This window comes from Narcine bancroftii, chromosome 1 (assembly GCF_036971445.1).
Source record: "Narcine bancroftii isolate sNarBan1 chromosome 1, sNarBan1.hap1, whole genome shotgun sequence".
Classification (NCBI taxonomy): domain Eukaryota; kingdom Metazoa; phylum Chordata; class Chondrichthyes; order Torpediniformes; family Narcinidae; genus Narcine; species Narcine bancroftii.
The window spans coordinates 50,383,143-50,395,545 of NC_091469.1; the positions used below are offsets into that span (position 1 = coordinate 50,383,143).

General features: G+C 43.3%; 1 protein-coding gene across 7 annotated transcripts in view; it reads left to right on the forward strand.

Annotated features, from left to right (window-relative positions):
• focad (focadhesin) overlaps nt 1-12,403 on the forward strand; it is a 240,760-nt gene that overhangs the window by 189,207 nt on the left and 39,150 nt on the right. For all 7 annotated transcript variants that reach the window (XM_069926741.1, XM_069926735.1, XM_069926745.1 and 4 more), the window contains 2 exons: nt 2,022-2,124; nt 9,861-9,941. In XM_069926741.1, coding sequence (XP_069782842.1) covers nt 2,022-2,124; nt 9,861-9,941 — 184 coding nt within the window. The remainder of the gene's footprint in view (nt 1-2,021; nt 2,125-9,860; nt 9,942-12,403) is intronic.

The following is a 12,403-nucleotide window of genomic DNA, read 5'->3' on the forward strand; positions in this document are numbered from 1 at the left end:
CATTCATACTATAACCATCTTACAACATTACGATAAAAATAAAAGTGCATGTAAAGTAAGGCGGTGAATTTGGTTCATTAATTATTCAGGAATCTGATGGCAGCTGGAAGAAGCTGTCATTGTGCAGTTGAGTGCTCGTCTTTAGGCTCCTGTACTTTTTTCCCAATGGTGGTGAAGTGGAGAGGGTATGGCCTGGATGGTGGGGGTCTTTGAGGATAGATGTGTTTTTTTTAATACACCACCTCTTGTAAATGTTCTCATTGGGGTGAAGTCTGGTGCCTGTGATGTCATAGGCTGAGTTAACAACCCTCTGGAGATTTTTCTTGTCCTGAGAGTTAACTTCCCCATACCAGGCAGTGATGCAACCAGCCAGAATGCTCTCCATGGTACACCTGTAGAAGTTTTCGAGAGTCTTCAGTGACATACTGAATCTCCTCAGACACCTCACAAAGTGTAGCTGCTGTGATTGTTTCAATATAGATAATCCAGGACAGACTCTTGGAGATGTGGACACCCAGGAATTTGAAGTTCTTGACCCTCTCCACTACTGAGCCCTCAATGAGGACTGGGTCACATTCCCCTGATGGTATGAGAATGAAAAGCTTGGTGGTTGCTTTCGAAGCTTTATGCAACTTAATTGTATAGTTACAGTCTAAAAATGAGATATAACAACTGATTAATTCGTATAACACATTCCACATAAGTCTATTTAAACTAATTCCTCTATACTGTATACAATCTAAATAGTATAAAAAAATACAGCTAATAGCATGGCAGCAGTTAAAACCTAAAAAGACACAAGGTAGCAGCTAAAAGCTTATTGGAGCAAGAGAGGTCAGGTGACCTGAGGAGCAGTGGCAGCCAGGATCAACTAAATGTGAAACACAACCAAGATCAACTATATATGAAATGCAAGCTTATTGACAATTACATAACTGTAATATTACACCTGTCTTCCTCCTGAAGTCCACAATCATTTCCTTGGTTTTGCTGACATTGAGCGCAAGGTTGTTGTCGTTACACCATTTAATGAGCTGATCTGTCTCCTGATGCACCATGAATCACTCAGGAGTCTATTGTGGAGATACCAATAGGCTTTAATTCACTTGAGAACATAGCATATCCCTACTGTTTGGTTGTCCTGCACTGAGTTGCAGGGGGCTTTGGAACAATCACCTTTATACAGGAGCCTGTGGGGAGAGGCCACATGTACAACCGACCAATCGGTATGCTTGACCAGATAATTATACATTACAGTGGTTTACCACATCTCCCTCCTGTACACTTTCGCATTGCCATTTGTGATTCTGCCGACAACTTGGAGATAGCATTAAAATTGTGGCTTTTGGTTTCCTGAATGCAAGCAGCAGCCTGCACCTACTCCTTTCCTGCTTCCACTCTGATATTCAGCCAGTTAACTCCATCTGTTTAAATTAAAATATCTAAAAGTAACAGAACTGTAGATAAAGTCATTCAGATGCTGATACTTCAACACTTTATCCAAAGCTGAATTCAATAATACATGAAAGGCTTTCGTGCTTGCTGTCAAGTAAAGTTCTTGAATTTGAGATTGTTTCAGATCAGCATTTATTCACTCAACTCCTTCAATGCTGATTTCATCCATTTCCTTGGGAGCTGCATGACAGTTTAGTTTATCATTAAGCAATATTTGCCTGTGTGTGGAGACCTTAAATAGCTGTCTGAATTATGCATGGAATTGTGTCTCTTTTATTGGTAATTGTTCATGCTTTATTGGCTGAAACTGGAATGCCCCGACTATAGTCAGTCTTGAGAAGTGGCAAGCCAGGAACAAATTCAACACATTTTTCTCAGGCAATTTGTTTTTAACTTGGTCAATTTATTGAAGTACAGTAACAGGAAACTAAAGAGGGCAAAGAAATTGAAATGTATTCTCATGTAATGTGAACAAGAGCTTTTTGGAAATCTGTTAAAATATCAGTTCAGTGACCTGTGTTTTGTGTGCAGTTTTTATTTATCCATTAACCTTCTGTCTTACATAGATTATTAGTTTTTCTGGAGTAATTGGACTGCAATCCAATGCTGCGTATGTTTTAGGGCATCTTCATTTGACCAATATGTCATCCAATCAAAGTCGAACAACAGGTTAGTAATTTTATTGATCTGTAAAAAGCTGAGAAATTAGCAATTTCTGATTTGTGCTGTGGATTAATTTTTTGTTAAACATCAGCAGAATAGAAAACTGTCATTGTTGACAAGGGAAGGAATATGTATTAAAAGAGAAGATACAGCACAATTGGCGTAGCAGTTAGCACAACGCCTTGACAGCGCCAGTGAACGGGAGACCAGCCCAGGGTTTGAATCCAGTGCTGTCTGTGTGGGTTTCCCCTGGGGGTGTAGGTTAATTGGGCTTGTGGGCCAAAATGGCCTGTTACCATGCTGTATGTCCAAATGTAATTAAATTTAAATATTCTTGTAAAGTGCCCTCCATAATGTTTGGGACAAAGACAATATTTTCCTTTAATTTCCCCTGAACTCCCAGTTTTAAATTTTCATAGAACAATTCATTTGTGATTAAAGTACACATTCCATATTTTATTAAAGGGTATTTGTGTACATTTTGGTTTTACCATGTAGAAATTAAAGCACTTTTTATATATAGTCCCCTCATTTCAGGGCACCATAATATTTGGGACATAGCAATGGTATGTATATTAAAGAAGTCATGTTTAGTACTTTGTTGCATATCCCTTGCATGCAATGACTTCTTGTAATCTGTGATGCTTAGACATCAACAGGTGCTGAGTAACTTCTCTGGTGATACTCTGCCAGGCCTCTTCTGCAGCCATCTTCAGCTCCTGCTTGTTTCAGGGGCTTGTTCCCTGAAATGTTCTCATCAGCATTTGGAAGGATACTCAATTGGATTTAGATCTGGCGACTTAGCCATTCAAGAATTTTCCAATTTTTAGCTTTGAAAGCTTCTTTGTTGCTTTAGCAGTATGTTTGGGATCATTGTCTTGCTTTAGGATGAAGTGGCTTCCAATGGGTTTAGAAGCATTAACTTGGATCTGAGCAGATAAGATGTTTCTATCACCTCAGAATTTATTTTACTACTGCCATCAGCAGTTACATCTTCATTCAAGATAAATGCACCAGTACCTTTGGCAGCCATACATGCCAAGGCCATAACACCCCCATCTACCATGTTTCAGAGATCAGGTGTATGCTTTGGATCTTGGACAGTTCCTTTACGCTCCACACTTTGCTCTTGCTGTCACTCTGATACAGGTTAATCTTGGTCTCATCTGTCCACATGACATTTTCAAGAATTCTGCAGGCTCTTTTAAATACTTCCTGACAAACTGTAAATCTGGCCGTCCTGTTTCTGTGGCTAACTATTGGTTTTCATTTTGCAGTGTAGCCTCTGTACTTCTGTTCATGAAGACTTCTGTAGACAGTAGTCATTGACACATCCACACCTTCCTCTTGAAGAATGTTTCTGATCTGTTGGACGGAGTTTAGGATATTTCTTCATCACGATGAGAATTCTTCTGTCACCTTGGCCTAACAGTCCCTTTGCGATTACTGAGCTCAGCAGTACGCTCTTTCTTCTTAATGTTCCAAACAGTTGATTTTGGTCATTCTAAGGTTTGGCCACTGTCTCTTACTGTTTTATTCTTGTTTTGCAGCCTCATAATGGCTTCTTTGACTTTCGTTGGCTCAACTCTAGTACTCCTGTTGAAAAATGGCACTTACAGACTCCAAAGGTGATCAAAAGCTTAGAAGAAAGCCTAGCTCTCTTATACCTTCACCAATGAAGTAATTAAACATACCTGAGTGAAGCTAAATGATCCAAACATTGTGGTGCCCTGAAGTGGGGGAACTATGTCTAAAAAGTTCTGTAATTTCTACATGGTCAAACAATGGTCATGGAATACAAATAACCTTTAATAAAATCTGGAATGTGCACTTTAATCACATGTGAAGTGATTACAACATTAAAACTGTGGGGCACAGGAGCAAATAAAGGAAAAATGTGTCTTTGTCCCAAACATTATGGTGAGCATAGTAAATTTTCATATCATCTTACAATACTGAAGGGGGCTTTACAGCAACTTGAATCTATGCTGTCTCAGAGCAATCCCATTCTCCCATTTAATTCCTGACAATCTGTTCTCTCTTGCATGCGCCCTTCTGATTGTTCTGCAATCTGCAATGTTCCTGATGGTTCTTTGCATGCAGCTCTGACGGGAATGACCTAAATATTCCCATTCAGAACTACTAATACTCAATCTCAAACCCAGAAACATCAAATCAAATTCACCCAATAATATGGATGTCTTAAGATTACTGGCAGACCTCGGAATCAGCAGAATCTGTTGACCTTTAAATAGCCAGTGCTCATACAAGTAGAATACCGTGAGAGCTTTAACTAGCCAACAATCAGGTCATTTTAAACAGCAGATGCTCAATACAATTAAACTTGCCAGGTGATTTAAAGGGACAAGGCACAGATCATTTAAACTCCACCGGAACTATCAACAGCGGACCCACAGGTCAGGTAAAGAAGACCTGACCATGTGGACATAGAAGGGGCAGCTAAAGGTCAAACTGACATGCCGGGTCCTGAGATTTCTGCTCCCTACCATCCTCCTGGCCAACGTAGAATCCATGGAGGACAAACTTGATGAACTCCAAGCAAGACTTCAAAATCAGAGAGACATCAGGGACCTGCTGCATGATGTGCTTCACAGAAACATAGCTAAATGCGAACATGGCGCTGCAGCCCAAGGGCAACTGAACGCCAGTGTCTGGAAAAAGCAAGGGAGGTGGCATTTGTGTCATCGTCAATTCATCATGGTGCACAGACGTGAAGGTCGTGTCCCAGTCCTACTCCCCCCAACCTGGAACACCTGACAATCAAGCGTTACCCATTCTACCTGTCAAGGGAGTTCACTGCAGTGTACATTCCACCCCAGGCTATCGTCAGGCTGGCACGGGAGGGACTGAGCACTCTGATTCACAGCCATGAGGCACATCCTGATGCCTTCCTGATCAATGTAGAGAGGCTTCAATCAGGCCAACCTGAAGAAGTCTGACAAACTACCACCAACACGTCACATGCGAGACCAGGGGAACCAACATTCTCGACCTCTGCACACCACAATGATCAATGCATACCCAAGCCTTTGGCAGGTCTGATCACTTGGTTGTACTTCTATTCTTTGCATACAAGCGGAGACTGAGGAGCCCAGCACCAGTGGTGAAGACAGCAAAAGTATGGTCGAGGGAAGCAGAGGAGCATCTGCAGGACTGCTTTTAATTGGTGGACTTGAACATATTCAGTAAATCATCCATAGACTTGAATGTCACCGACTTCATCAAGACCTGTGTGGATGAATGAGTGCCCATTCACACATACTGGGTGTTCCCCATACATCCCCATCTGGATGAATCAGATTTTACAACCTGCTGAGGGCAAGTACAAGGGCATTTAAGGCTGGGGATCAGGATCTTTACAAGAAGGTAGATAAAGGAAAGTTACCAAAAAAGGTAGATGAAGGAAAGGCTGTGCATGTTATCTACATGGATTTTAGTAAAGCCCTTGATAAAGTCCCACATGGGAGGTTAGTTTAGAAGGTTAAGACACTAGGTATTCAAAGAGAGGTTGTAAACTGGATTCAAAATTGACTGTGGGAGAAAACAGGGTAGAGGTGGATGATTGCTTTTCAGATTGGAGGCCTGTGATTAGTGTGTCTCAGGGATTTGAGTTGGGATCATTGTTGTTTGTTGTATATATCAATGATCTGGATGATAATGTGGTGAATTGGATCAGCAAATTTGCTGATGACACAAAGATAGGAGATGTAATGGACATTGTGGAAGATTTTAAAAGCTTGCAGAGGGCCCTGGACCAGACAGGAGAATGGACCAAAAAATGGCAAATGGAGTTTAATGCAGACAAGTGTAAGGTGTTGCATTTGGGAAGGGCAAACCAAGGTAGGAGATGTATAGTAAATGGTAGGGCACTGAGGAGTGTGGAGGAGCAAAGAGATCTGAGAATACAAATATATTATTCCCTGAAGGTAGCATCGCAGGTGAACAGGGTTATAAGGAAAGCTTTTGGTATCTTAGCCTTTATAAATCAAAGTATTGAGTATAGGAATTGGGATGCTATGTTGAAATTGTTTAAAACATTGGTGAGGCCAAACTTGGAATATTGTGTGCAGTTCTGGTCACCAAACCACAGGAAAGATATCAATAAGATTGAAAGAGTGCAGAGAAGATTTACTAGCATGTTGCCTGGTCTTCAGGAGTTGAGTTACAGGGAAAAATTAAGCAGGTTAGGACTTTATGGAGTGAAGAAGAATGAAGGGAGATTTGATAGAGGTTTACAAGATTATAAGAGATATAGACAGGGTGGATATAAATAGGCTTTTTCAATTTGGATTGGGACTATAAATACGAGAGGTCATAATTTAAGGTGAAGGGGGAAAGGTTTAAGGGGAACATTAGGGGGAAGTTCTTCACTCAGAGAGTGGTGGGAGAGTGGAATGAGCTGCCATCTGATGTGGTGAATGTGGGCTTGATCATGTGTTTTAAGAGTAACTTGGAGAGGCCTGGAGCATTATGGGATGGGAGCAAGTCAGTGAGACTAGGGAGATGATGGTCAGCATAGTCTAGAAGGGCCAAGTGGCATTCTATGTATCTAAGTCCAGGTATGACCTGCAGAAGGCCATCTCTGAAGCAAAGTGGCAATTCCAGAGGAAGCTAGAAAGAGAGACAGATACATGCCAGCTATGGCAGGGTGTGCAGGCCATTACAGCCTACAAAGTGGGGGCAAACACCATAGATGGCAGTAATGCTTTATTACCCGATGAGCTGAACATCTTCTATGCCCACTTTGAGAAGAACCAAATAGTGCTTACTAGAATCTGTGAAAAGGCTGAGGACCCTGTGATATCTGTCTCTGAGGGCAACGTCAGAACATCATTCAAGAGGACGAATCCTCGCAAGGTGTCAGGCACTGACGGCATACCTGGAAGGGTACTGAAAATCTTTACCAACCAACTAGCCAGAGTGTTCATGGACATTTACAACCTCTCATTGCTGAAGTCTTCATATGCTTCAAATGGGCATCAATCATCTCGATACTCAAGAAGAGTAGCGTGGGCTGCATCAACAACTACTGCCCAGTAGCACAAACTTATACTGTGATGAAAAGCTTCGAGAGGCTGGACATAGCCAGAATTAACACGTACCTAAGGAAAGATCTGGACTCACTGCAATTTGTCTACCATCACAATCGCTCCGCAGCAGAAGATATATCTCTGACTCTCCATTCAACTCTGGATCACCTCAAAAACAGCAATTCATACATACAGCTGCTCTTCATCGACTACAGCTCAGCCTTCAATACCACTATTCCATCAGTGCTAGTCAAGAAGCTACAAACTCTAGGCCTCTGCACCCCACTCTGCAACTGAATCCTTGACTTTCTCATCGGAAGACCACAGTCAGTACAAATTGGAAACAACATCTCCTCACTGATTATCAACACAGGCGCACACCAAGCATGCATGCTTACCCATTGCTCTATACACTCATGACTGTGTGGCCCAGAACAATTCCAATGCCATCTACAAATTTACCAACAACACCACAGTTGTCGGCAGAATCATAAATGTCAGTGAGGAAGCGTACAGGAGGGAGATAGATCAGCTCGTTGAATGATGTAATAACAATAACCTTGCGCTCAATGTTAGCAAAATCAAGGAGATGATTGTGGACTTCAGAAGGAAGATGGTGGAACACAACCCAGTCCTGATCGAGGACTCAGTAGTGGAGAGGGTCAAGAATGTCAAATTCCTGGGTGTCAACATCTCCAAGGATCTGTTCTGGATCCTCCATGTTGATACAATCACAAAGAAAGCTCACCAGAGGCTATACTTTGTGTGGTGTCTGAGGAGATTTGCTATGTCACTGAAAACACTCGTAAACTTCTACAGGTGAACCGTGGAGAGCATTCTGACTGGTTACATCACTGCCTGGTATGGAGACGCCAACTGTCAGGACAAGAAAAAACTCCAGAGGGTTGTTAACTCGGCCTGTGACCTCACAGGCACGAGACTCCACTCCATCGAGGACATTTACATGAGGTGATATCTTAAAAAAAGCAGTATCTATGCTCAAAGGCCCCACCACCACCCAGACCACGCCCTTTTCACTCTGCTATCATTGGGGGGGGGAAGGTACGGGAGCCTAAAGACGAGCCCTCAATGGTGCAATGACATCTTTTTCCCCACTGCCATCAGATTCCTGAATAATCAATGAACCAAAGAGACTGCCTTACTTTTCACACACTTTCATTTTAATTTTTTTAATATATAGTAATATTGTAAGATGGTTATATTATGAATATTTGCACCATGATGCTGGGCAAAACACTGAATTTCATGACTTGTTCATGACAATAGATTCTGATCTACCAACATGAGGGCAAATACAATAGCCATTTAACCAACCAGCACATTTTTGTGATGTGGGAGAAAACTGGAACACTCAGGGAAAACCCACACAGTTACAAGGAGAATGGCCAACTTCCATACAGACAGTAACCAAAGTCTGAATTGAAACTGGGTCACTGCATCATTGCACTGTGCTACAGTGCAATTTTTTCAAAGGTTTGGGGAAATTTTAAAGCAACCACAACTTGCTACCACAACAGCATCCAGCATTGTTGTTGCCTCCTTTGGACACCAACCTGATTTGGCAGTCAGCAATAACAGAAATTCTGATCAGTTTCCTTTCATTTGGCACTGCCTGCTGACCAGTCCCATCACTGATGCCAAACAATATCACTTCGCTCAAGGTCTGATCTGACCTTATTGTGGAAGTGGTCCGAATGGCTGTTTTGCAGGGAACCACTTTTTTTTAAAGCAAGGATTAACATTTTCTAAAAGCTTCTGGTCTTTTTTACTTTGATTGAGGGCTTAAATGTGAAAATTGTCACATTTTCCCCTATTCTGCCCCTACCCCCCACCCACAGCCTCTCTTTGACTGTGACCTGCAGTACAACATGCACGCTGTGCATCCATAGACACCACATTTTTCAAATGATTAAGCTACTCAGATGCTGAGACTACTTAGTCCGTTGCCAGGAGATGGAGTCATACATTCTGCCAGTGTTTGGAAAGCAATCTAGTGAAACTGAATATGACAGCAGGGTTTTGCTTGTCGGCTAACATCAACTTGAGATGTTACCAATATATTTTTTAACTATCTATATGTCATCTAATTAGAACTGATTTATTTAAAGAAGGAAGTCAGCGTGAAAATGCAGTGCTGGGGCAGTTAAACGGGAAAGTCTGCAGATGCCAAGATTGTAGTGCAATACACACACAAATGCTGGAGAAACTCAGCAGGTAATACAGCATCAATAGGAAGTAAAGGGAAACCAATTTTTCAGCCCTGTGCCTTTTGTCAAGGTGTCCAGCTATGACCTTTTACTATTTTGGCTGTACTCCTTCCCCCCTGCCCCTTCTGCTCTCCTCTGCTCTCTTTCTCCCCCCATCCCCTCACCCCCCTTTTTATTCAGATGCTTGCTTCCTCTTTACCCATACCTTGATGAAGGGGTCAGACCCGAAACATTGATTACCCATTACTTGTGTATGGCAGTGCTGTGGCAGCAGTTCTGATGCTCTCAGTTCCTTTATTTTCTTTAATTGCTTTATTGGCTGGTTAGCAAGCACTACAGATAACCAATTTAGCAGGAATGGTGTTTAACACTACTTCAAGTCTGTAAATGATATGCTGACAGGTGCCACAGGGGTCTTTGTCCGTCGAGGCTCATAATCTAATAGTATCAATTGTTTTTACAGTTCCTCCAGATTTTGAATATTTGCCAGAAAAGAGCGTTCTCCGATGTGCTACTGATTATATTATTGAAGCAGGAAAAAAAGGTACAAAGTAAAAAACATTTAGTTGCATCAGCATAGCCTTTTTTAAAACAAGTTTAACCAAAAGTTTTTTCCTTGGTCATTGATGAAATGGATTGCACTGAGATTTGGATTGATGTTCTAAGGCATTATAAGTAAAGGTTGTTTTATCTTATATTATTCGCATTCTTATTGAGTTGCATTCATTATTTCATTAAAATAAAGTTATGGCAAAAGTCTTCAGTCTCTGAAGATGACTTCAAACTTTTTATGGTGGAAGCTTTAAAGCACACATGTCAAACTCTGGCCCGATATAATTATATTTGGCCCGCAAGATCATTTCAAAAATGTATTAGAGGTGGCCCGCCCTGCAGCGAGAGCCAATGCTGTTTTTTGGTAATATCACCCCCACCATCCTCCCCCTTCATTGCACATCCTTCCCCATTGTAACACGAGAAATTGTAACACGAGAAGTCTGTCGATGTCATCAGCCGGCAAGCCGGTTGGAAGGCTACCCGCACAACCAGTCACTTCTCCCACCTGTCGAGCGGTGTGGCGGATTGGCGAGCGCCTGTGATTGCCTGTCGGCGCGACGGACATGGCAGTGAGCCCCGCGCGACTGGCACCGGACGGCCCTTCCACAGCGTGAGCACACTTCTCCCGGTCTCCACGGCCTTCAGCGCTTGCACCCGCGCGGACCCCAGGGACGGCTGGTTCGGCCCTGCACGTGAAGAGAGAGATGGTGGCTGTCCGCAAAGGCTGATCGGCAGTGCGCTGGGCCTGAGTGGGTGGGTAAGCAGGGGTGGGCAGAGGGTGTAGGTGAGGAGTAATTGGCAGGGGAAGTTATGGTGCTGCGAGGGGCAGTTAGAGGGAGGGATGAGTAGAAGGAGGGGTGGATAGGGAAGAGGTAAAAGGGGAGGGGCAGGGCGAGTAGGGGAGGGGTGATTAGAGGGTGAGAGACAGGTAGAGGGAGGAACAGGTTGAGGGGAGAGGCAGTAGAGGGGTGTGTATAGGATGGGTGGGTAGAGGCAGAGCGAGTGGAGTGAGGGGTGAGTAGAGGTTGGGTAAACGACTGGTCAGGTAGAGGGATGGTGGGTCGAGGGTGAATAGAGGCCGAGAGCCTGAGGAGTGAGCAGGAAATGCTGAGTCCTGATGCAGGCCAAAATGGACACAGCCTGTGAATGCTGACTACATCTCCACAGGGATCAAATAGGTTTCCCTCAGGTCAAGCAAAGGGTGAACTTGAGCTACCTACTCCTGACCTGTAACATTATCCTCCTAAACTTATATCCTAAAGTTTAACATTACATATGTTGAAAGAAGAGAAAATATGCAGATGTTGTTGAAAATTTTCAATAAATATTTAGTTCGGCCCTCGACTTAGTCCAAGTTTTTAATTTTGGCCCTCCGTGAATTTGGGTTTGACACCCCTGCTTTAAAGCTTTCAATTGGGTCCACAATGTTCAAAATGGTATGAGTGCAATGAGTCTGTTTGAAACTTGTATTGCAGCATATCCAGGCTGTGTCTTGCTACAGTGTGGTTCTATATGTAGAATAGGGGTTGTTTTATTTTAAAGGTAACGTAAAATATGAATGTAAATGGATCCAGCTCAATTTCCTTTTCATAAACCCCATAGCAACAAAGAGAATGACAATGTTTTGGCACCAGCAAGAATAGTTCCATCTTGTGTATTTAGGTCCTGATTGATGAGCTGCTTGATATGACACAATTGTTTTAGTTTTGAAGTTTGTGATAGAATATTTGAAGCCATCTAAATCCTAATATAAAACTATATTCTGCCAGCTTGATCCTGTCTGTGCCACTGACGTCCAGTTCGAAGGTGGCCCAGTTATTTCGGATGACTCGAAAGGAGCCTTCGTAGGGCTTCTGTTGTGGTGGATGGTGTGGCCCTCTGCGCACGAACAGTCTCTGAGTTCTTTAGAGATCTTGAACTTGGCTTGCCCATGTCTGGAGTGTGGGGTCGGAGCCAGATTACCGACCTTTCCCCGCAGCCTGTCCAGCAAGGTGGTTGTATCCTCCTGTTGACCTCTGGCCGGTGGGATGAAATCCCCGGGGACCATGAGTGAGTTCCATAGTTCCATCAGCGGAGGATGTGCGGAGGTCTTCTTTCGGGGCTGTATGAATCCCCAGCAGTGCCCCCCGTTGGGGCCCTTGAGTCTGGTCATAAGGGCAGCCTTGAGGTGCCTGTGGAAGCACTCAACCATCCTGTTGGACTGCAGGTGGTATGCAGTTGTGTGGTGTAGCTGAGAGCCCCACAGGTTGGCAACGTTGGTCCACAGGCTGGAGGTAAATTGTGTGCATCTGTCGGAGGTTATGTGACATGGTCGCCAAAACCTTGCTACCCAGGACAAGACGTATGCCTTGGCGCAGGACCTGGTGGATCTGTCGGCCAGGGGGCTTGCTTCTGGCCACCGGATGAAACGGTCGACCACAATGAACATGTAGTGGAAACCCTGTGAGACTG